Source organism: Equus caballus, chromosome 17 (assembly GCF_041296265.1).
Source record: "Equus caballus isolate H_3958 breed thoroughbred chromosome 17, TB-T2T, whole genome shotgun sequence".
Lineage (NCBI taxonomy): Eukaryota > Metazoa > Chordata > Mammalia > Perissodactyla > Equidae > Equus > Equus caballus.
This window is the reverse complement of record NC_091700.1, coordinates 35902129-35927125: the sequence shown is the minus strand read 5'-3', so window position 1 is coordinate 35927125 and position 24997 is coordinate 35902129. Positions and strand designations below refer to the sequence as shown.

Sequence of the window (24997 nt, the reverse complement as noted above, 5' to 3'; positions counted from 1 at the left end):
TACGAGGCCAACTATACGACATTCTGGAAGTGGCAAAATTGGGGCGACAGGAAGAGATCGGTGGCTGCCAGGAGTTGGCGGGGAGAAGGATGAATGGGCGGAGCACAAAGGATTTTTAGGGCAGTGAAAATACTCCATCGTTATGAAACTCTAATGACAGATTCATGTCATTCTACTTTTATCCAAACCCATAGAATGTATGACACCAAGAGTGAGTCGCAATGTAAACCATAAATCAGATAATATTCTATTATGGCTTTCATTTTCCAATTCTGGTAATCGTATTATGGTTACGGAAGTGAAAATTTCCTGATTTTGATCACTGTGCTGTGGTTAGGTGTCCCTGAAGGTAGAAAAATAAAACTGAAATATTCAGGAGTAAAGGGTATGTGGTCTGCATTTTCTCTCTAATGATTCAGGAATAGAGCCTAAGTGTGTAGGAAGGTGTGTGTCACGTGTGTGTCTATCAAACATCTTCTGCCTCAACTCACATAAAAATCAGATCTAGATACAGATATATTGAGAGAGAGAGCTCTTTCTATGTGTATATCTATATCTAAACGTATTTTCTTTCTCTCTCTCTCTTTCTATATATATCTATAGATAGATAGATAGATAGATTTATGTCTATCTACCTACATATCCATATGACGGGAATAACAAAGGAAATGTGACAAAATGTTAACAATTGGAAAAGTAAGTAAAGGGTATACTGGAGCTTTTGCAACCCCTTGCGAGAACTTTCTGTATGTGTTGGAATATTGTTCAGTCTTAAAAAGAAATGAAATTCTGACACATGCTGCAACATGGATTGACTTTGAGGGCATTGTGCTAAATGAAATAACTAGGCACAAGAAGACAAATTTTGCATGATTCCACTGACATGACATACCTAGAGTAGTCAAACTCACAGAGACAGAAGGTAGAATGGTGGTTGCCAAGAGCTTGGGAAAGGGGCAACGGGGAGAGTAGTTTAATGTGTACAGAGTTTCAGTTTTGCAAGACGAGAAGAGTTCTGCAGGTTGGCTGCACAACAATAGGAAGGTACCTAACGCTACAGAATGGCACACTTAAAAATGCTGAAGATGATCAATTTTAGGTTACATGCATTTACCACAATTTAGAAATCTGCATAAGTTTCGAATTCTTACAATGGAAAAAGTGTTTCAAAAATAGCTCTCCTGGTGCTTGTTCTGGTGAAAATGAGATTGGGGAAAAAAGGAGATAGTACAAAAAAGCTGACGTTGAAAAACCAAAAATTGTCTGTCTCAACTCATCCTACATCCAACCTATTCTACCAAGGAAACTTGAAAGTGCATTTAGAACAATGCCCCTTATTGAGTCTATGTCTTGATTTGCTCTGTCAACCTCCTGACTAAAGACTCAAAGGGCTATCTCCACTGGGTCTCTCCACACTCTGTCTGGAGTCGGCTCCCTGTTTTGTGGTCAGCTCTCACTCTTCTCAGCATTCACGTGGGAGAGGGAATATCGAGCTGCACAGACTCTCCAGCCCTTAAAAGCCCATATAGCGGCAGAGACAACATACCCTCTCCACATCCCAGACATCACCCCAAAAGATGTCCACATACCTGGGAATGCACAGTCTAGGAGTGCATCTCTAGAAAAGCCTACCTCTCTAGAAAGCTACAGTTGGTACGTCTACGGTTCACGATTGGAGTTTGTATTGTTTGCAGAGCCTCAAGCACGACCCCTCATTGCCTTGCCAGTGCTACTAGGATTGAGCCAAAACCATTCAGCAGAGCCTACAATGCCCTTCAAAACCTGGCCCTGCCAGCCCTCATCCTTGTGGCGCACCTCTCTCTCCCTCAATCCTGTTCTCCAGTCCTGACCTCCTTTTATTTCCTCCCAAGAGCCATATGCCTTCCAACACTGCTCAATGACGTCAGAAAAAGAAGTGAGAGGTATAAGGACTGTACAGGAAATGTGAAAATTATCGCTGTTTTCAGATGACATGACTAAGTACACGGAAAACTTTTGTTCCATCTAATAAGCACTTAAATGGTATTTATTACGTGCCAGACATCATCCTAAGTGTTTAACACTTATTTGGTCCTCATAACAAATCATCACGGAGGCTGGAGAGTTGTTCCATGTTAACGTAAACACCAAGAAATGCAACAACATGTCATTTGAGATTTCCTACATGGGACAGTGATGTGACCAACTTATTTGAACAAGCATTCTGTGAATCTAAGAATATGATAAACATGACTTAGCTCAGTGGATCCGAAATTTTAGAAAAGATCTTAGAATCATTGTCCAGAATATTCCGCATTCCCATGGATAATGCCGCGTCTGCATTTCACTCACTCTCTCTCTCTCTCTCTCTCTCTCTCTCTCTCTCTGAGTATATACGTCACCTTTTGTTGGTGGTTCCATCACAGATTATTTCTGTCAGTTCATCGGGGTCATTTCTAAAGAATTAAAAGCATATATGATCAGACTCCAAGTGACTTCATAGAGTTACACTCTTGTTTGCAATTAGTTACAAGTAGTCTTCAAGTGGTAAACTGGTTGAACCCTAAAAAATTATGTGGATGTTAGTTATTTGGAAACTAGTATTTTAATCTTCCCTAGAAATAGGGCTTTCTATAGTTGTAACGAAGATCTTCGGCCGGTCTAAAAGCCTAATGAATGAAGATATTGAAATACAATTCTTCACTACTGAACCTTACTCTCACGTGTAATTGCATCGAGGTTGAATTTAGCTCAAAATTCAACTCCAGGTTGTAGGCACACATTTCCCCAGCTCCTCCTAATTTCCTGATCCTCAACAGCCTCCACCACATCCTGACCCTTCATGTATCATGTATGTCTTTTCTGTTCCTCATACAGGGTTCAGATGATTGCAGGTCTGAGGCACGGGCTCCCTCCAATATGACGGTGGCTTGGCATTCGGGACACCAGCTTCAGATGGTGGCAGAGCTCTGGAGGCTGAGGAAAGGAGCCGAGGTCTGTTTAGCTCCATTCTCTTCTGCTGAGAGCTCCACTGCTCCCTCTCCACTGCTACCGTCTCCTTGCTCCAAATAGGATTCTCTCCTCTCCTGGCCCACTCTAGCAGAGTCTTACACACAGGCATTCTGAGAGTTTCCTCAAAGCTTTGGCTACTACTTTCTAAGGCTCACAAACAAACCGTGAGTAAGAAGTCTCCCTCTTATGACTCCTCCTTCCTTTTGCCACCTAGGCCCAACAGGAAAGAAAGTTACCTACAGAAGCTTATAGTCTCTTATGGAAACCCGTTGCTGCCATCGGTGCCCCCCGTACCTTTCACCACTCAGATCACTCATGTCAACTCACCCCGTCTTGTCACTGTTGCCAGACGACATTCGGGAAGAATCCATAACCCTGCCATAGAGTAAAAAACATGTACAAAAAATAGAGTCAGACATTTTGGAAGATAATCAGGTTCTTTTTCCCAACAGAATTGCAGCACACAAAAAGTAAAGTCACGAGGAAACACGACAGAAACAAAAGCATCCGTTTCAGGGTCCAGCACTGGAACCTCTGACACAGTTTCCGGGTTCTGTATGTGCGTGTGTGCGTGTCTGTGTGTCCCTGTGTGTATCCACTGGAAAGAGAATGAAGGGAACAAGGGAGACATAGCATTCATGATTAAACCTCCTTCCTTCTTCACCATTTTGTTTCTCCTTCATGCACTCTGGAATCAATTTGGGAAACGTGAGAGGGATCTGAGTGTGTCGGGATGGGGAGGCGCATCCAAGTAAGAGCTAACACAGAGATATAGATAGAAAGAGAATACACAAGAACAATGAACACACAGTGTCAGGGCCTAGTCCCTGGTTGTTATTTGGTAGGAAAGAAACAAGTAGGAAGGTCAAGGATGACCAAATGATGATTAAAAGATTTTCTGACCTGCGTGAAGACCATGCGTTTACAATGATTCTTTTTCTTTTTCTTTTTCTCTACAGTCCTCTCAGAAAACGTTATCTGGTTCTATTATCCAAAATCAAGACTTTTCACCTCAAAACTGGCTTGGGTAATCTTTTCTCTATTTATCTTTTTCTTCATCTACAAAATAAGACACTTGCAAAATGCACTTTGAGTCTGTCACCTTCACAGTATCATGCTAATATTCAGCATTGCACAAATATTATTGATTTTTGGACAGCCTGCACTCTTCACCAAATTCTTTCAAATTTCATTAATTCTGTATCTGGCAACAATATACATTAGTATATATATCTTAAAGTTCAAATACACTTAAAGGTTCTCATCAAAGTAACGCACCCTGATAATTTCCAGAGAAATCATGGGTTCCTATCAAGACGCCAAATGGTACGGCATGTTGCATCCTCCTCCCAAAACTTCAGAAGTCCTAAGGAACTATGCACCCCCAGAAATAACAAGAGTGACAACCCTGGGAAATGACAGAGGCCTGAAGGCTGTCTCTTAATTGGTGGGTAGCCTGGGATTAGGGGCAGTGGGTGGCAGCCTTGAGGGGCTCAGTGTGAGGGAAAATTTTAAGGACCGTTCTTGCCTCTCCCCTGAGTTGCTTGGAAGCGATCACTTTCCTTTCTCAGCAGAAACAAGTAGCAACCACCCAGATGTAGCTAGGATAAAATTAGAGTAGCATTAGGTTAGCTGATGAAAGCAGGGAAGGGCTGAACAATCCTTGATCCTTCACTCCTCCACCTCCTCCGTCTCCCAAGCCCCAGGTGACAACCTCAAATGCCTCCTCAAATGCCGCTTTCCCCAAGAGCTCAAAGGTGACAGATCCTGACCACAGGAGTTGAGTGGTCACAGTGTTTCACGGTTTCTGAGACTGTCTGCGCCTGGGGCCATCACCTCCCCTCATATTAAACTTACTTAGAAAAACACACCTTAGGTCCTAGGTCTCAACAAAGGTGACTATATAATACAGCACCCAAGAGAGGACACTTCTGAGAGTGAAAGGGACACACTATTAATAATTCTTCTGAGATAACAGCCACAGACTGAGATGGTCCCAAGCAAAACGTTAGCCCTTCTCTAATACAAGATGCCAGACAGAGTAGCCAACAGCCACAAGGAATGAAAGCTCACAAGTCAAAACAATTACATACCTGAGGAGTACAACGACTGAAAAAGAAATACAACAAAGTGAGCAACATAGACCATTTGAAGTAGAACTACTGGAACATACTGGAACATAAGCATGACAAATACACTTAAAGATACAAGGGAAGATGTTAGTAGCACGAAGTGACAATGAGAAACCATAAGGAAAACCTCATGAGGAAATAGGTGTAAAAGTACGATTGTTAAAGACTTAAGTCATGGGATAAACAGCAGTGTGGATACATGAGAACAGCAAATTATTTAGACATGGAAAATGACATTGAGAAACTCTCCCAGGAAACACAATAAAACAATAAAGTGAGAGAATATTTAAAAGAACAGCTGTGTGATATGATGGGTAAAAAAAGACATCTAACATCTGAAATAAATGAAATCCAAGACATCTAAGATGGAAAAAAAAGAAAACAGAGAAGAGGAAATATTCAAAAACTAATGAAGATAAATTTCACAAAGTTAAAGAAGGAAGTAAAAAATTATCTGTAAAGGATCCATGGAAATGAAGAGAAAATTCTAAAAGCTTCCAAAAAGAGCAAAGAAAATAAGAACAGACTGACACGATCTCTCTCTGGGGCAAACAGAACACATCTTGTTTGAGAGCACACAAGTGACATTTATGAAAACAGACAACATATTTGGACATAAACAAAGCATTAATAACGTGCGCGGGAGCAATATCATATAGATTTTCTCTGACCGTATCGCAACTGCAATAGCTTTTTAAAAGTCAACATAATATCAAAGAAGAAAAAAGTTGAAGGACTGACATGAGCCAATGTCAAAATTCACTATAAAGCTACAGCAATCAAGACAGTGTGGTACTGGCGAAAGAACAGACAAACGGACCAAAGGAGCAGAACAGAGAGCCTAGAAATAGATGCCCGTTAACATACTCCACCGTTCTTTGACAAAGGAGCACAGACCATACAATGGAGCAAAGACAGTCTTTTCAACGAATGGTGCTGGAAGAACTGGACATCCACGTGCGAGACAATGAACGTGCACATGGACCTTTACACCTTTACAAAACGGAAATCAAAATGCATTATAGACCCACATGTCAAAAGCAAAACTCTAGAATTCCTAGAAGACAATAACACGGAAGAAAACCGAGATGACCTCTTTAGAAACATGACTTTCTAGATGTGACAGCAAAATCAAGATCATGAAAGGAATAACTGATAAGCTGGACTTCATTAACATTTTAAACTGCTGCTCCACAAGACACAATGTCAAGAGGATAAAAACACAAGCCACAGACTGGGAGAAAACATTTGCAAAAGGCACAGTTGATAAAGGAATAACAAATAGACAAATACGCAAAGAAATCTTAAAACTAAACAACAAGAACACACACAACCAGATTAAAAAATGGGGCAAACAACTTAACAGACATCTGGCCAAAGAAGACATAAAAATGGCAACTAAGAGTACAAGACGATGCTCCACATCATATGGCTCCAGGGAAATGCAAATTGAACAATGAGATACCACTACACACCTGTTAGAATAGTCAAAATATGGAACACTAACAACAGCAATTGCTGACAAGCATGTGGAGCAATGGAGACACTCATTCAGTATTGGTGGCAAGGCAAAACGGAACAGCCACTCTGGAAGGCAGTTTAGGGGTTTCTTACAAAACTAAGCATAACCCTTAACGTACGATCCAGCTTAACATACGCTCCTTGGTATTTACCCCAAGGAGTTCAAAACTTACACGCAGATGAAAACCTGCACACAAATGCTGATAGCAGCTTTACTCGTAATCGCCAAAAAGCGGAAGCAACCAAGATGTCCTGCACCTGATGAACGGATGAACAAACCGTGGTACATCTAGTCAACGGCATATTATTCAGCGCTAAAAAGCAACGAGCTATCAAGCTGTGAAAAGAAACCTTACATGCATGTTACTTTGTGAAAGAAGCCAATCTGAAAAGGTTGCATACTGTACGAGGCCAACTATACGACATTCTGGAAGTGGCAAAATTGGGGCGACAGGAAGAGATCGGTGGCTGCCAGGAGTTGGCGGGGAGAAGGATGAATGGGCGGAGCACAAAGGATTTTTAGGGCAGTGAAAATACTCCATCGTTATGAAACTCTAATGACAGATTCATGTCATTCTACTTTTATCCAAACCCATAGAATGTATGACACCAAGAGTGAGTCGCAATGTAAACCATAAATCAGATAATATTCTATTATGGCTTTCATTTTCCAATTCTGGTAATCGTATTATGGTTACGGAAGTGAAAATTTCCTGATTTTGATCACTGTGCTGTGGTTAGGTGTCCCTGAAGGTAGAAAAATAAAACTGAAATATTCAGGAGTAAAGGGTATGTGGTCTGCATTTTCTCTCTAATGATTCAGGAATAGAGCCTAAGTGTGTAGGAAGGTGTGTGTCACGTGTGTGTCTATCAAACATCTTCTGCCTCAACTCACATAAAAATCAGATCTAGATACAGATATATTGAGAGAGAGAGCTCTTTCTATGTGTATATCTATATCTAAACGTATTTTCTTTCTCTCTCTCTCTTTCTATATATATCTATAGATAGATAGATAGATAGATTTATGTCTATCTACCTACATATCCATATGACGGGAATAACAAAGGAAATGTGACAAAATGTTAACAATTGGAAAAGTAAGTAAAGGGTATACTGGAGCTTTTGCAACCCCTTGCGAGAACTTTCTGTATGTGTTGGAATATTGTTCAGTCTTAAAAAGAAATGAAATTCTGACACATGCTGCAACATGGATTGACTTTGAGGGCATTGTGCTAAATGAAATAACTAGGCACAAGAAGACAAATTTTGCATGATTCCACTGACATGACATACCTAGAGTAGTCAAACTCACAGAGACAGAAGGTAGAATGGTGGTTGCCAAGAGCTTGGGAAAGGGGCAACGGGGAGAGTAGTTTAATGTGTACAGAGTTTCAGTTTTGCAAGACGAGAAGAGTTCTGCAGGTTGGCTGCACAACAATAGGAAGGTACCTAACGCTACAGAATGGCACACTTAAAAATGCTGAAGATGATCAATTTTAGGTTACATGCATTTACCACAATTTAGAAATCTGCATAAGTTTCGAATTCTTACAATGGAAAAAGTGTTTCAAAAATAGCTCTCCTGGTGCTTGTTCTGGTGAAAATGAGATTGGGGAAAAAAGGAGATAGTACAAAAAAGCTGACGTTGAAAAACCAAAAATTGTCTGTCTCAACTCATCCTACATCCAACCTATTCTACCAAGGAAACTTGAAAGTGCATTTAGAACAATGCCCCTTATTGAGTCTATGTCTTGATTTGCTCTGTCAACCTCCTGACTAAAGACTCAAAGGGCTATCTCCACTGGGTCTCTCCACACTCTGTCTGGAGTCGGCTCCCTGTTTTGTGGTCAGCTCTCACTCTTCTCAGCATTCACGTGGGAGAGGGAATATCGAGCTGCACAGACTCTCCAGCCCTTAAAAGCCCATATAGCGGCAGAGACAACATACCCTCTCCACATCCCAGACATCACCCCAAAAATGTCCACATACCTGGGAATGCACAGTCTAGGAGTGCATCTCTAGAAAAGCCTACCTCTCTAGAAAGCTACAGTTGGTACGTCTACGGTTCACGATTGGAGTTTGTATTGTTTGCAGAGCCTCAAGCACGACCCCTCATTGCCTTGCCAGTGCTACTAGGATTGAGCCAAAACCATTCAGCAGAGCCTACAATGCCCTTCAAAACCTGGCCCTGCCAGCCCTCATCCTTGTGGCGCACCTCTCTCTCCCTCAATCCTGTTCTCCAGTCCTGACCTCCTTTTATTTCCTCCCAAGAGCCATATGCCTTCCAACACTGCTCAATGACGTCAGAAAAAGAAGTGAGAGGTATAAGGACTGTACAGGAAATGTGAAAATTATCGCTGTTTTCAGATGACATGACTAAGTACACGGAAAACTTTTGTTCCATCTAATAAGCACTTAAATGGTATTTATTACGTGCCAGACATCATCCTAAGTGTTTAACACTTATTTGGTCCTCATAACAAATCATCACGGAGGCTGGAGAGTTGTTCCATGTTAACGTAAACACCAAGAAATGCAACAACATGTCATTTGAGATTTCCTACATGGGACAGTGATGTGACCAACTTATTTGAACAAGCATTCTGTGTATCTAAGAATATGATAAACATGACTTAGCTCAGTGGATCCGAAATTTTAGAAAAGATCTTAGAATCATTGTCCAGAATATTCCGCATTCCCATGGATAATGCCGCGTCTGCATTTCACTCACTCTCTCTCTCTCTCTCTCTCTCTCTGAGTATATACGTCACCTTTTGTTGGTGGTTCCATCACAGATTATTTCTGTCAGTTCATCGGGGTCATTTCTAAAGAATTAAAAGCATATATGATCAGACTCCAAGTGACTTCATAGAGTTACACTCTTGTTTGCAATTAGTTACAAGTAGTCTTCAAGTGGTAAACTGGTTGAACCCTAAAAAATTATGTGGATGTTAGTTATTTGGAAACTAGTATTTTAATCTTCCCTAGAAATAGGGCTTTCTATAGTTGTAACGAAGATCTTCGGCCGGTCTAAAAGCCTAATGAATGAAGATATTGAAATACAATTCTTCACTACTGAACCTTACTCTCACGTGTAATTGCATCGAGGTTGAATTCAGCTCAAAATTCAACTCCAGGTTGTAGGCACACATTTCCCCTGCTCCTCCTAATTTCCTGATCCTCAACAGCCTCCACCACATCCTGACCCTTCACGTATCATGTATGTCTTTTCTGTTCCTCATACAGGGTTCAGATGATTGCAGGTCTGAGGCACGGGCTCCCTCCAATATGACGGTGGCTTGGCATTCGGGACACCAGCTTCAGATGGTGGCAGAGCTCTGGAGGCTGAGGAAAGGAGCCGAGGTCTGTTTAGCTCCATTCTCTTCTGCTGAGAGCTCCACTGCTCCCTCTCCACTGCTACCGTCTCCTTGCTCCAAATAGGATTCTCTCCTCTCCTGGCCCACTCTAGCAGAGTCTTACACACAGGCATTCTGAGAGTTTCCTCAAAGCTTTGGCTACTACTTTCTAAGGCTCACAAACAAACCGTGAGTAAGAAGTCTCCCTCTTATGACTCCTCCTTCCTTTTGCCACCTAGGCCCAACAGGAAAGAAAGTTACCTACAGAAGCTTATAGTCTCTTATGGAAACCCGTTGTTGCCATCGGTGCCCCCCGTACCTTTCACCACTCAGATCACTCATGTCAACTCACCCCGTCTTGTCACTGTTGCCAGACGACATTCGGGAAGAATCCATAACCCTGCCATAGAGTAAAAAACATGTACAAAAAATAGAGTCAGACATTTTGGAAGATAATCAGGTTCTTTTTCCCAACAGAATTGCAGCACACAAAAAGTAAAGTCACGAGGAAACACGACAGAAACAAAAGCATCCGTTTCAGGGTCCAGCACTGGAACCTCTGACACAGTTTCCGGGTTCTGTATGTGCGTGTGTGCGTGTCTGTGTGTCCCTGTGTGTATCCACTGGAAAGAGAATGAAGGGAACAAGGGAGACATAGCATTCATGATTAAACCTCCTTCCTTCTTCACCATTTTGTTTCTCCTTCATGCACTCTGGAATCAATTTGGGAAACGTGAGAGGGATCTGAGTGTGTCGGGATGGGGAGGCGCATCCAAGTAAGAGCTAACACAGAGATATAGATAGAAAGAGAATACACAAGAACAATGAACACACAGTGTCAGGGCCTAGTCCCTGGTTGTTATTTGGTAGGAAAGAAACAAGTAGGAAGGTCAAGGATGACCAAATGATGATTAAAAGATTTTCTGACCTGCGTGAAGACCATGCGTTTACAATGATTCTTTTTCTTTTTCTTTTTCTCTACAGTCCTCTCAGAAAACGTTATCTGGTTCTATTATCCAAAATCAAGACTTTTCACCTCAAAACTGGCTTGGGTAATCTTTTCTCTATTTATCTTTTTCTTCATCTACAAAATAAGACACTTGCAAAATGCACTTTGAGTCTGTCACCTTCACAGTATCATGCTAATATTCAGCATTGCACAAATATTATTGATTTTTGGACAGCCTGCACTCTTCACCAAATTCTTTCAAATTTCATTAATTCTGTATCTGGCAACAATATACATTAGTATATATATCTTAAAGTTCAAATACACTTAAAGGTTCTCATCAAAGTAACGCACCCTGATAATTTCCAGAGAAATCATGGGTTCCTATCAAGACGCCAAATGGTACGGCATGTTGCATCCTCCTCCCAAAACTTCAGAAGTCCTAAGGAACTATGCACCCCCAGAAATAACAAGAGTGACAACCCTGGGAAATGACAGAGGCCTGAAGGCTGTCTCTTAATTGGTGGGTAGCCTGGGATTAGGGGCAGTGGGTGGCAGCCTTGAGGGGCTCAGTGTGAGGGAAAATTTTAAGGACCGTTCTTGCCTCTCCCCTGAGTTGCTTGGAAGCGATCACTTTCCTTTCTCAGCAGAAACAAGTAGCAACCACCCAGATGTAGCTAGGATAAAATTAGAGTAGCATTAGGTTAGCTGATGAAAGCAGGGAAGGGCTGAACAATCCTTGATCCTTCACTCCTCCACCTCCTCCGTCTCCCAAGCCCCAGGTGACAACCTCAAATGCCTCCTCAAATGCCGCTTTCCCCAAGAGCTCAAAGGTGACAGATCCTGACCACAGGAGTTGAGTGGTCACAGTGTTTCACGGTTTCTGAGACTGTCTGCGCCTGGGGCCATCACCTCCCCTCATATTAAACTTACTTAGAAAAACAGACCTTAGGTCCTAGGTCTCAACAAAGGTGACTATATAATACAGCACCCAAGAGAGGACACTTCTGAGAGTGAAAAGGACACACTATTAATAATTCTTCTGAGATAACAGCCACAGACTGAGATGGTCCCAAGCAAAACGTTAGCCCTTCTCTAATACAAGATGCCAGACAGAGTAGCCAACAGCCACAAGGAATGAAAGCTCACAAGTCAAAACAATTACATACCTGAGGAGTACAACGACTGAAAAAGAAATACAACAAAGTGAGCAACATAGACCATTTGAAGTAGAACTACTGGAACATACTGGAACATAAGCATGACAAATACACTTAAAGATACAAGGGAAGATGTTAGTAGCACGAAGTGACAATGAGAAACCATAAGGAAAACCTCATGAGGAAATAGGTGTAAAAGTACGATTGTTAAAGACTTAAGTCATGGGATAAACAGCAGTGTGGATACATGAGAACAGCAAATTATTTAGACATGGAAAATGACATTGAGAAACTCTCCCAGGAAACACAATAAAACAATAAAGTGAGAGAATATTTAAAAGAACAGCTGTGTGATATGGTGGGTAAAAAAAGACATCTAACATCTGAAATAAATGAAATCCAAGACATCTAAGATGGAAAAAAAAGAAAACAGAGAAGAGGAAATATTCAAAAACTAATGAAGATAAATTTCACAAAGTTAAAGAAGGAAGTAAAAAATTATCTGTAAAGGATCCATGGAAATGAAGAGAAAATTCTAAAAGCTTCCAAAAAGAGCAAAGAAAATAAGAACAGACTGACACGATCTCTCTCTGGGGCAAACAGAACACATCTTCTTTGACAGCACACAAGTGACATTTATGAAAACAGACAACATATTTGGACATGAACAAAGCATTAATAACGTGCGCGGGAGCAATATCATATAGATTTTCTCTGACCGTATCGCAACTGCAATAGCTTTTTAAAAGTCAACATAATATCAAAGAAGAAAAAAGTTGAAGGACTGACATGAGCCAATGTCAAAATTCACTATAAAGCTACAGCAATCAAGACAGTGTGGTACTGGCGAAAGAACAGACAAACGGACCAAAGGAGCAGAACAGAGAGCCTAGAAATAGATGCCCGTTAACATACTCCACCGTTCTTTGACAAAGGAGCACAGACCATACAATGGAGCAAAGACAGTCTTTTCAACGAATGGTGCTGGAAGAACTGGACATCCACGTGCGAGACAATGAACGTGCACATGGACCTTTACACCTTTACAAAACGGAAATCAAAATGCATTATAGACCCACATGTCAAAAGCAAAACTCTAGAATTCCTAGAAGACAATAACACGGAAGAAAACCGAGATGACCTCTTTAGAAACATGACTTTCTAGATGTGACAGCAAAATCAAGATCATGAAAGGAATAACTGATAAGCTGGACTTCATTAACATTTTAAACTGCTGCTCCACAAGACACAATGTCAAGAGGATAAAAACACAAGCCACAGACTGGGAGAAAACATTTGCAAAAGGCACAGTTGATAAAGGAATAACAAATAGACAAATACGCAAAGAAATCTTAAAACTAAACAACAAGAACACACACAACCAGATTAAAAAATGGGGCAAACAACTTAACAGACATCTGGCCAAAGAAGACATAAAAATGGCAACTAAGAGTACAAGACGATGCTCCACATCATATGGCTCCAGGGAAATGCAAATTGAACAATGAGATACCACTACACACCTGTTAGAATAGTCAAAATATGGAACACTAACAACAGCAATTGCTGACAAGCATGTGGAGCAATGGAGACACTCATTCAGTATTGGTGGCAAGGCAAAACGGAACAGCCACTCTGGAAGGCAGTTTAGGGGTTTCTTACAAAACTAAGCATAACCCTTAACGTACGATCCAGCTTAACATACGCTCCTTGGTATTTACCCCAAGGAGTTCAAAACTTACACGCAGATGAAAACCTGCACACAAATGCTGATAGCAGCTTTACTCGTAATCGCCAAAAAGCGGAAGCAACCAAGATGTCCTGCACCTGATGAACGGATGAACAAACCGTGGTACATCTAGTCAACGGCATATTATTCAGCGCTAAAAAGCAACGAGCTATCAAGCTGTGAAAAGAAACCTTACATGCATGTTACTTTGTGAAAGAAGCCAATCTGAAAAGGTTGCATACTGTACGAGGCCAACTATACGACATTCTGGAAGTGGCAAAATTGGGGCGACAGGAAGAGATCGGTGGCTGCCAGGAGTTGGCGGGGAGAAGGATGAATGGGCGGAGCACAAAGGATTTTTAGGGCAGTGAAAATACTCCATCGTTATGAAACTCTAATGACAGATTCATGTCATTCTACTTTTATCCAAACCCATAGAATGTATGACACCAAGAGTGAGTCGCAATGTAAACCATAAATCAGATAATATTCTATTATGGCTTTCATTTTCCAATTCTGGTAATCGTATTATGGTTACGGAAGTGAAAATTTCCTGATTTTGATCACTGTGCTGTGGTTAGGTGTCCCTGAAGGTAGAAAAATAAAACTGAAATATTCAGGAGTAAAGGGTATGTGGTCTGCATTTTCTCTCTAATGATTCAGGAATAGAGCCTAAGTGTGTAGGAAGGTGTGTGTCACGTGTGTGTCTATCAAACATCTTCTGCCTCAACTCACATAAAAATCAGATCTAGATACAGATATATTGAGAGAGAGAGCTCTTTCTATGTGTATATCTATATCTAAACGTATTTTCTTTCTCTCTCTCTCTTTCTATATATATCTATAGATAGATAGATAGATAGATTTATGTCTATCTACCTACATATCCATATGACGGGAATAACAAAGGAAATGTGACAAAATGTTAACAATTGGAAAAGTAAGTAAAGGGTATACTGGAGCTTTTGCAACCCCTTGCGAGAACTTTCTGTATGTGTTGGAATATTGTTCAGTCTTAAAAAGAAATGAAATTCTGACACATGCTGCAACATGGATTGACTTTGAGGGCATTGTGCTAAATGAAATAACTAGGCACAAGAAGACAAATTTTGCATGATTCCACTGACATGACATACCTAGAGTAGTCAAACTCACAGAGACAGAAGGTAGAATGGTGGTTGCCAAGAGCTTGGGAAAGGGGCAACGGGGAGAGTAGTTTAATGTGTACAGAGTTTCAGTTTTGCAAGACGAGAAGAGTTCTGCAGGTTGGCTGCACAACAATAGGAAGGTACCTAACGCTACAGAATGGCACACTTAAAAATGCTGAAGATGATCAATTTTAGGTTACATGCATTTACCACAATTTAGAAATCTGCATAAGTTTCGAATTCTTACAATGGAAAAAGTGTTTCAAAAATAGCTCTCCTGGTGCTTGTTCTGGTGAAAATGAGATTGGGGAAAAAAGGAGATAGTACAAAAAAGCTGACGTTGAAAAACCAAAAATTGTCTGTCTCAACTCATCCTACATCCAACCTATTCTACCAAGGAAACTTGAAAGTGCATTTAGAACAATGCCCCTTATTGAGTCTATGTCTTGATTTGCTCTGTCAACCTCCTGACTAAAGACTCAAAGGGCTATCTCCACTGGGTCTCTCCACACTCTGTCTGGAGTCGGCTCCCTGTTTTGTGGTCAGCTCTCACTCTTCTCAGCATTCACGTGGGAGAGGGAATATCGAGCTGCACAGACTCTCCAGCCCTTAAAAGCCCATATAGCGGCAGAGACAACATACCCTCTCCACATCCCAGACATCACCCCAAAAGATGTCCACATACCTGGGAATGCACAGTCTAGGAGTGCATCTCTAGAAAAGCCTACCTCTCTAGAAAGCTACAGTTGGTACGTCTACGGTTCACGATTGGAGTTTGTATTGTTTGCAGAGCCTCAAGCACGACCCCTCATTGCCTTGCCAGTGCTACTAGGATTGAGCCAAAACCATTCAGCAGAGCCTACAATGCCCTTCAAAACCTGGCCCTGCCAGCCCTCATCCTTGTGGCGCACCTCTCTCTCCCTCAATCCTGTTCTCCAGTCCTGACCTCCTTTTATTTCCTCCCAAGAGCCATATGCCTTCCAACACTGCTCAATGACGTCAGAAAAAGAAGTGAGAGGTATAAGGACTGTACAGGAAATGTGAAAATTATCGCTGTTTTCAGATGACATGACTAAGTACACGGAAAACTTTTGTTCCATCTAATAAGCACTTAAATGGTATTTATTACGTGCCAGACATCATCCTAAGTGTTTAACACTTATTTGGTCCTCATAACAAATCATCACGGAGGCTGGAGAGTTGTTCCATGTTAACGTAAACACCAAGAAATGCAACAACATGTCATTTGAGATTTCCTACATGGGACAGTGATGTGACCAACTTATTTGAACAAGCATTCTGTGTATCTAAGAATATGATAAACATGACTTAGCTCAGTGGATCCGAAATTTTAGAAAAGATCTTAGAATCATTGTCCAGAATATTCCGCATTCCCATGGATAATGCCGCGTCTGCATTTCACTCACTCTCTCTCTCTCTCTCTCTCTCTCTCTCTCTCTCTGAGTATATACGTCACCTTTTGTTGGTGGTTCCATCACAGATTATTTCTGTCAGTTCATCGGGGTCATTTCTAAAGAATTAAAAGCATATATGATCAGACTCCAAGTGACTTCATAGAGTTACACTCTTGTTTGCAATTAGTTACAAGTAGTCTTCAAGTGGTAAACTGGTTGAACCCCAAAAAATTATGTGGATGTTAGTTATTTGGAAACTAGTATTTTAATCTTCCCTAGAAATAGGGCTTTCTATAGTTGTAACGAAGATCTTCGGCCGGTCTAAAAGCCTAATGAATGAAGATATTGAAATACAATTCTTCACTACTGAACCTTACTCTCACGTGTAATTGCATCGAGGTTGAATTTAGCTCAAAATTCAACTCCAGGTTGTAGGCACACATTTCCCCAGCTCCTCCTAATTTCCTGATCCTCAACAGCCTCCACCACATCCTGACCCTTCATGTATCATGTATGTCTTTTCTGTTCCTCATACAGGGTTCAGATGATTGCAGGTCTGAGGCACGGGCTCCCTCCAATATGACGGTGGCTTGGCATTCGGGACACCAGCTTCAGATGGTGGCAGAGCTCTGGAGGCTGAGGAAAGGAGCCGAGGTCTGTTTAGCTCCATTCTCTTCTGCTGAGAGCTCCACTGCTCCCTCTCCACTGCTACCGTCTCCTTGCTCCAAATAGGATTCTCTCCTCTCCTGGCCCACTCTAGCAGAGTCTTACACACAGGCATTCTGAGAGTTTCCTCAAAGCTTTGGCTACTACTTTCTAAGGCTCACAAACAAACCGTGAGTAAGAAGTCTCCCTCTTATGACTCCTCCTTCCTTTTGCCACCTAGGCCCAACAGGAAAGAAAGTTACCTACAGAAGCTTATAGTCTCTTATGGAAACCCGTTGTTGCCATCGGTGCCCCCCGTACCTTTCACCACTCAGATCACTCATGTCAACTCACCCCGTCTTGTCACTGTTGCCAGACGACATTCGGGAAGAATCCATAACCCTGCCATAGAGTAAAAAACATGTACAAAAAATAGAGTCAGACATTTTGGAAGATAATCAGGTTCTTTTTCCCAACAGAATTGCAGCACACAAAAAGTAAAGTCACGAGGAAACACGACAGAAACAAAAGCATCCGTTTCAGGGTCCAGCACTGGAACCTCTGACACAGTTTCCGGGTTCTGTATGTGCGTGTGTGCGTGTCTGTGTGTCCCTGTGTGTATCCACTGGAAAGAGAATGAAGGGAACAAGGGAGACATAGCATTCATGATTAAACCTCCTTCCTTCTTCACCATTTTGTTTCTCCTTCATGCACTCTGGAATCAATTTGGGAAACGTGAGAGGGATCTGAGTGTGTCGGGATGGGGAGGCGCATCCAAGTAAGAGCTAACACAGAGATATAGATAGAAAGAGAATACACAAGAACAATGAACACACAGTGTCAGGGCCTAGTCCCTGGTTGTTATTTGGTAGGAAAGAAACAAGTAGGAAGGTCAAGGATGACCAAATGATGATTAAAAGATTTTCTGACCTGCGTGAAGACCATGCGTTTACAATGATTCTTTTTCTTTTTCTTTTTCTCTACAGTCCTCTCAGAAAACGTTATCTGGTTCTATTATCCAAAATCAAGACTTTTCACCTCAAAACTGGCTTGGGTAATCTTTTCTCTATTTATCTTTTTCTTCATCTACAAAATAAGACACTTGCAAAATGCACTTTGAGTCTGTCACCTTCACAGTATCATGCTAATATTCAGCATTGCACAAATATTATTGATTTTTGGACAGCCTGCACTCTTCACCAAATTCTTTCAAATTTCATTAATTCTGTATCTGGCAACAATATACATTAGTATATATATCTTAAAGTTCAAATACACTTAAAGGTTCTCATCAAAGTAACGCACCCTGATAATTTCCAGAGAAATCATGGGTTCCTATCAAGACGCCAAATGGTACGGCATGTTGCATCCTCCTCCCAAAACTTCAGAAGTCCTAAGGAACTATGCACCCCCAGAAATAACAAGAGTGACAACCCTGGGAAATGACAGAGGCCTGAAGGCTGTCTCTTAATTGGTGGGTAGCCTGGGATTAGGGGCAGTGGGTGGCAGCCTTGAGGGGCTCAGTGTGAGGGAAAATTTTAAGGACCGTTCTTGCCTCTCCCCTGAGTTGCTTGGAAGCGATCACTTTCCTTTCTCAGCAGAAACAAGTAGCAACCACCCAGATGTAGCTAGGATAAAATTAGAGTAGCATTAGGTTAGCTGATGAAAGCAGGGAAGGGCTGAACAATCCTTGATCCTTCACTCCTCCACCTCCTCCGTCTCCCAAGCCCCAGGTGACAACCTCAAATGCCTCCTCAAATGCCGCTTTCCCCAAGAGCTCAAAGGTGACAGATCCTGACCACAGGAGTTGAGTGGTCACAGTGTTTCACGGTTTCTGAGACTGTCTGCGCCTGGGGCCATCACCTCCCCTCATATTAAACTTACTTAGAAAAACACACCTTAGGTCCTAGGTCTCAACAAAGGTGACTATATAATACAGCACCCAAGAGAGGACACTTCTGAGAGTGAAAGGGACACACTATTAATAATTCTTCTGAGATAACAGCCACAGACTGAGATGGTCCCAAGCAAAATGTTAGCCCTTCTCTAATACAAGATGCCAGACAGAGTAGCCAACAGCCACAAGGAATGAAAGCTCACAAGTCAAAACAATTACATACCTGAGGAGTACAACGACTGAAAAAGAAATACAACAAAGTGAGCAACATAGACCATTTGAAGTAGAACTACTGGAACATACTGGAACATAAGCATGACAAATACACTTAAAGATACAAGGGAAGATGTTAGTAGCACGAAGTGACAATGAGAAACCATAAGGAAAACCTCATGAGGAAATAGGTGTAAAAGTACGATTGTTAAAGACTTAAGTCATGGGATAAACAGCAGTGTGGATACATGAGAACAGCAAATTATTTAGACATGGAAAATGACATTGAGAAACTCTCCCAGGAAACACAATAAAACAATAAAGTGAGAGAATATTTAAAAGAACAGCTGTGTGATATGGTGGGTAAAAAAAGACATCTAACATCTGAAATAAATGAAATCCAAGACATCTAAGATGGAAAAAAAGAAAACAGAGAAGAGGAAATATTCAAAAACTAATGAAGATAAATTTCACAAAGTTAAAGAAGGAAGTAAAAAATTATCTGTAAAGGATCCATGGAAATGAAGAGAAAATTCTAAAAGCTTCCAAAAAGAGCAAAGAAAATAAGAACAGACTGACACGATCTCTCTCTGGGGCAAACAGAACACATCTTGTTTGAGAGCACACAAGTGACATTTATGAAAACAGACAACATATTTGGACATAAACAAAGCATTAATAACGTGCGCGGGAGCAATATCATATAGATTTTCTCTGACCGTATCGCAACTGCAATAGCTTTTTAAAAGTCAACATAATATCAAAGAAGAAAAAAGTTGAAGGACTGACATGAGCCAATGTCAAAATTCACTATAAAGCTACAGCAATCAAGACAGTGTGGTACTGGCGAAAGAACAGACAAACGGACCAAAGGAGCAGAACAGAGAGCCTAGAAATAGATGCCCGTTAACATACTCCACCGTTCTTTGACAAAGGAGCACAGACCATACAATGGAGCAAAGACAGTCTTTTCAACGAATGGTGCTGGAAGAACTGGACATCCACGTGCGAGACAATGAACGTGCACATGGACCTTTACACCTTTACAAAACGGAAATCAAAATGCATTATAGACCCACATGTCAAAAGCAAAACTCTAGAATTCCTAGAAGACAATAACACGGAAGAAAACCGAGATGACCTCTTTAGAAACATGACTTTCTAGATGTGACAGCAAAATCAAGATCATGAAAGGAATAACTGATAAGCTGGACTTCATTAACATTTTAAACTGCTGCTCCACAAGACACAATGTCAAGAGGATAAAAACACAAGCCACAGACTGGGAGAAAACATTTGCAAAAGGCACAGTTGATAAAGGAATAACAAATAGACAAATACGCAAAGAAATCTTAAAACTAAACAACAAGAACACACACAACCAGATTAAAAAATGGGGCAAACAACTTAACAGACATCTGGCCAAAGAAGACATAAAAATGGCAACTAAGAGTACAAGACGATGCTCCACATCATATGGCTCCAGGGAAATGCAAATTGAACAATGAGATACCACTACACACCTGTTAGAATAGTCAAAATATGGAACACTAACAACAGCAATTGCTGACAAGCATGTGGAGCAATGGAGACACTCATTCAGTATTGGTGGCAAGGCAAAATGGAACAGCCACTCTGGAAGGCAGTTTAGGGGTTTCTTACAAAACTAAGTATAACCCTTAACGTACGATCCAGCTTAACATACGCTCCTTGGTATTTACCCCAAGGAGTTCAAAACTTACACGCAGATGAAAACCTGCACACAAATGCTGATAGCAGCTTTACTCGTAATCGCCAAAAAGCGGAAGCAACCAAGATGTCCTGCACCTGATGAACGGATGAACAAACCGTGGTACATCTAGTCAACGGCATATTATTCAGCACTAAAAAGCAACGAGCTATCAAGCTGTGAAAAGAAACCTTACATGCATGTTACTTTGTGAAAGAAGCCAATCTGAAAAGGTTGCATACTGTACGAGGCCAACTATACGACATTCTGGAAGTGGCAAAATTGGGGCGACAGGAAGAGATCGGTGGCTGCCAGGAGTTGGCGGGGAGAAGGATGAATGGGCGGAGCACAAAGGATTTTTAGGGCAGTGAAAATACTCCATCGTTATGAAACTCTAATGACAGATTCATGTCATTCTACTTTTATCCAAACCCATAGAATGTATGACACCAAGAGTGAGTCGCAATGTAAACCATAAATCAGATAATATTCTATTATGGCTTTCATTTTCCAATTCTGGTAATCGTATTATGGTTACGGAAGTGAAAATTTCCTGATTTTGATCACTGTGCTGTGGTTAGGTGTCCCTGAAGGTAGAAAAATAAAACTGAAATATTCAGGAGTAAAGGGTATGTGGTCTGCATTTTCTCTCTAATGATTCAGGAATAGAGCCTAAGTGTGTAGGAAGGTGTGTGTCACGTGTGTGTCTATCAAACATCTTCTGCCTCAACTCACATAAAAATCAGATCTAGATACAGATATATTGAGAGAGAGAGCTCTTTCTATGTGTATATCTATATCTAAACGTGTTTTCTTTCTCTCTCTCTCTTTCTATATATATCTATAGATCGATCGATAGATAGATAGATAGATTTATGTCTATATACCTACATATCCATATGATGGGAATAACAAAGGAAATGTGACAAAATGTTAACAATTGGAAATGTAAGTAAAGGGTATACTGGAGCTTTTGGAACCATGTGCGAGAACTTTCTGTATGTGTTGGAATATTGTTCAGTCTTAAAAAGAAATGAAATTCTGACACATGCTGCAACATGGATTGACTTTGAGGGCATTGTGCTAAATGAAATAACTAGGCACAAGAAGACAAATTTTGCATGATTCCACTGACATGACATACCTAGAGTAGTCAAACTCACAGAGACAGAAGGTAGAATGGTGGTTGCCAAGAGCTTGGGAAAGGGGCAACGGGGAGAGTAGTTTAATGTGTACAGAGTTTCAGTTTTGCAAGACGAGAAGAGTTCTGCAGGTTGGCTGCACAACAATAGGAAGGTACCTAACGCTGCAGAATGGCACACTCAAAAATGCTGAAGATGATCAATTTTAGGTTACATGCATTTACCACAATTTAGAAATCTGCATAAGTTTCGAATTCTTACAATGGAAAAAGTGTTTCAAAAATAGCTCTCCTGGTGCTTGTTCTGGTGAAAATGAGATTGGGGAAAAAAGGAGATAGTACAAAAAAGCTGACGTTGAAAAACCAAAAATTGTCTGTCTCAACTCATCCTACATCCAACCTATTCTACCAAGGAAACTTGAAAGTGCATTTAGAACAATGCCCCTTATTGAGTCTATGTCTTGATTTGCTCTGTCAACCTTCTGACTAAAGACTCAAAGGGCTATCTCCACTGTGTCTCTCCACACTCTGTCTGGAGTCGGCTCCCTGTTTTGTGGTCAGCTCTCACTCTTCTCAGCATTCACGTGGGAGAGGGAATATCGAGCTGCACAGACTCTCCAGCCCTTAAAAGCCCATATAGCGGCAGAGACAACATACCCTCTCCACATCCCAGACATCACCCCAAAAATGTCCACATACCTGGGAATGCACAGTCTAGGAGTGCATCTCTAGAAAAGCCTACCTCTCTAGAAAGCTACAGTTGGTACGTCTACGGTTCACGATTGGAGTTTGTATTGTTTGCAGAGCCTCAAGCACGACCCCTCATTGCCTTGCCAGTGCTACTAGGATTGAGCCAAAACCATTCAGCAGAGCCTACAATGCCCTTCAAAACCTGGCCCTGCCAGCCCTCATCCTTGCGGCGCACCTCTCTCTCCCTCAATCCTGTTCTCCAGTCCTGACCTCCTTTTATTTCCTCCCAAGAGCCATATGCCTTCCAACACTGCTCAATGACGTCAGAAAAAGAAGTGAGAGGTATAAGGACTGGACAGGAAAAATGAAAATTATCGCTGGTTTCAGATGACATGACTAAGTACACGGAAAACTTTTGTTCCATCTAATAAGCACTTAAATGGTATTTATTACGTGCCAGACATCATCCTAAGTGTTTAACACTTATTTGGTCCTCATAACAAATCATCACGGAGGCTGGAGACTTGTTCCATGTTAACGTAAACACCAAGAAATTCAACATGTCATTTGAGATTTCCTACATGGGACAGTGATGTGACCAACTTATTTGAACAAGCATTCTGTGAATCTAAGAATATGATAAACATGACTTAGCTCAGTGGATCCGAAATTTTAGAAAAGATCTTAGAATCATTGTCCAGAATATTCCGCATTCCCATGGATAATGCCGCGTCTGCATTTCACTCACTCTCTCTCTCTCTCTCTCTCTCTCTGAGTATATACGTCACCTTTTGTTGGTGGTTCCATCACAGATTATTTCTGTCAGTTCATCGGGGTCATTTCTAAAGAATTAAAAGCATATATGATCAGACTCCAAGTGACTTCATAGAGTTACACTCTTGTTTGCAATTAGTTACAAGTAGTCTTCAAGTGGTAAACTGGTTGAACCCTAAAAAATTATGTGGATGTTAGTTATTTGGAAACTAGTATTTTAATCTTCCCTAGAAATAGGGCTTTCTATAGTTGTAACGAAGATCTTCGGCCGGTCTAAAAGCCTAATGAATGAAGATATTGAAATACAATTCTTCACTACTGAACCTTACTCTCACGTGTAATTGCATCGAGGTTGAATTCAGCTCAAAATTCAACTCCAGGTTGTAGGCACACATTTCCCCTGCTCCTCCTAATTTCCTGATCCTCAACAGCCTCCACCACATCCTGACCCTTCACGTATCATGTATGTCTTTTCTGTTCCTCATACAGGGTTCAGATGATTGCAGGTCTGAGGCACGGGCTCCCTCCAATATGACGGTGGCTTGGCATTCGGGACACCAGCTTCAGATGGTGGCAGAGCTCTGGAGGCTGAGGAAAGGAGCCGAGGTCTGTTTAGCTCCATTCTCTTCTGCTGAGAGCTCCACTGCTCCCTCTCCACTGCTACCGTCTCCTTGCTCCAAATAGGATTCTCTCCTCTCCTGGCCCACTCTAGCAGAGTCTTACACACAGGCATTCTGAGAGTTTCCTCAAAGCTTTGGCTACTACTTTCTAAGGCTCACAAACAAACCGTGAGTAAGAAGTCTCCCTCTTATGACTCCTCCTTCCTTTTGCCACCTAGGCCCAACAGGAAAGAAAGTTACCTACAGAAGCTTATAGTCTCTTATGGAAACCTGTTGTTGCCATCGGTGCCCCCCGTACCTTTCACCACTCAGATCACTCATGTCAACTCACCCCGTCTTGTCACTGTTGCCAGACGACATTCGGGAAGAATCCATAACCCTGCCATAGAGTAAAAAACATGTACAAAAAATAGAGTCAGACATTTTGGAAGATAATCAGGTTCTTTTTCCCAACAGAATTGCAGCACACAAAAAGTAAAGTCACGAGGAAACGCGACAGAAACAAAAGCATCCGTTTCAGGGTCCAGCACTGGAACCTCTGACACAGTTTCCGGGTTCTGTATGTGCGTGTGTGCGTGTCTGTGTGTCCCTGTGTGTATCCACTGGAAAGAGAATGAAGGGAACAAGGGAGACATAGCATTCATGATTAAACCTCCTTCCTTCTTCACCATTTTGTTTCTCCTTCATGCACTCTGGAATCAATTTGGGAAACGTGAGAGGGATCTGAGTGTGTCGGGATGGGGAGGCGCATCCAAGTAAGAGCTAACACAGAGATATAGATAGAAAGAGAATACACAAGAACAATGAACACACAGTGTCAGGGCCTAGTCCCTGGTTGTTATTTGGTAGGAAAGAATCAAGTAGGAAGGTCAACGATGACCAAA

The 24997-nt window shown here is 41.4% G+C and overlaps 1 protein-coding gene across 2 annotated transcripts in view; it reads right to left on the bottom strand.

Moving 5' to 3' along the window:
- The window catches only part of LOC138918351 (phosphatidylinositol 3,4,5-trisphosphate 3-phosphatase TPTE2-like), a 390322-nt gene that overhangs the window by 349284 nt on the left and 16041 nt on the right, over window positions 1-24997 (bottom strand). Inside the window, exons 8-15 of one of the 2 annotated variants that reach the window (XM_070239583.1) lie at window positions 24445-24492; window positions 23508-23561; window positions 17404-17451; window positions 16467-16520; window positions 10356-10403; window positions 9419-9472; window positions 3319-3366; window positions 2382-2435 (exon numbers count right to left, since the gene is read on the bottom strand). In XM_070239583.1, the coding sequence (XP_070095684.1) occupies window positions 2382-2435; window positions 3319-3366; window positions 9419-9472; window positions 10356-10403; window positions 16467-16520; window positions 17404-17451; window positions 23508-23561; window positions 24445-24492 (408 nt within the window). The remainder of the gene's footprint in view (window positions 1-2381; window positions 2436-3318; window positions 3367-9418; window positions 9473-10355; window positions 10404-16466; window positions 16521-17403; window positions 17452-23507; window positions 23562-24444; window positions 24493-24997) is intronic. The other variant, XM_070239584.1, reaches the window with a different exon arrangement.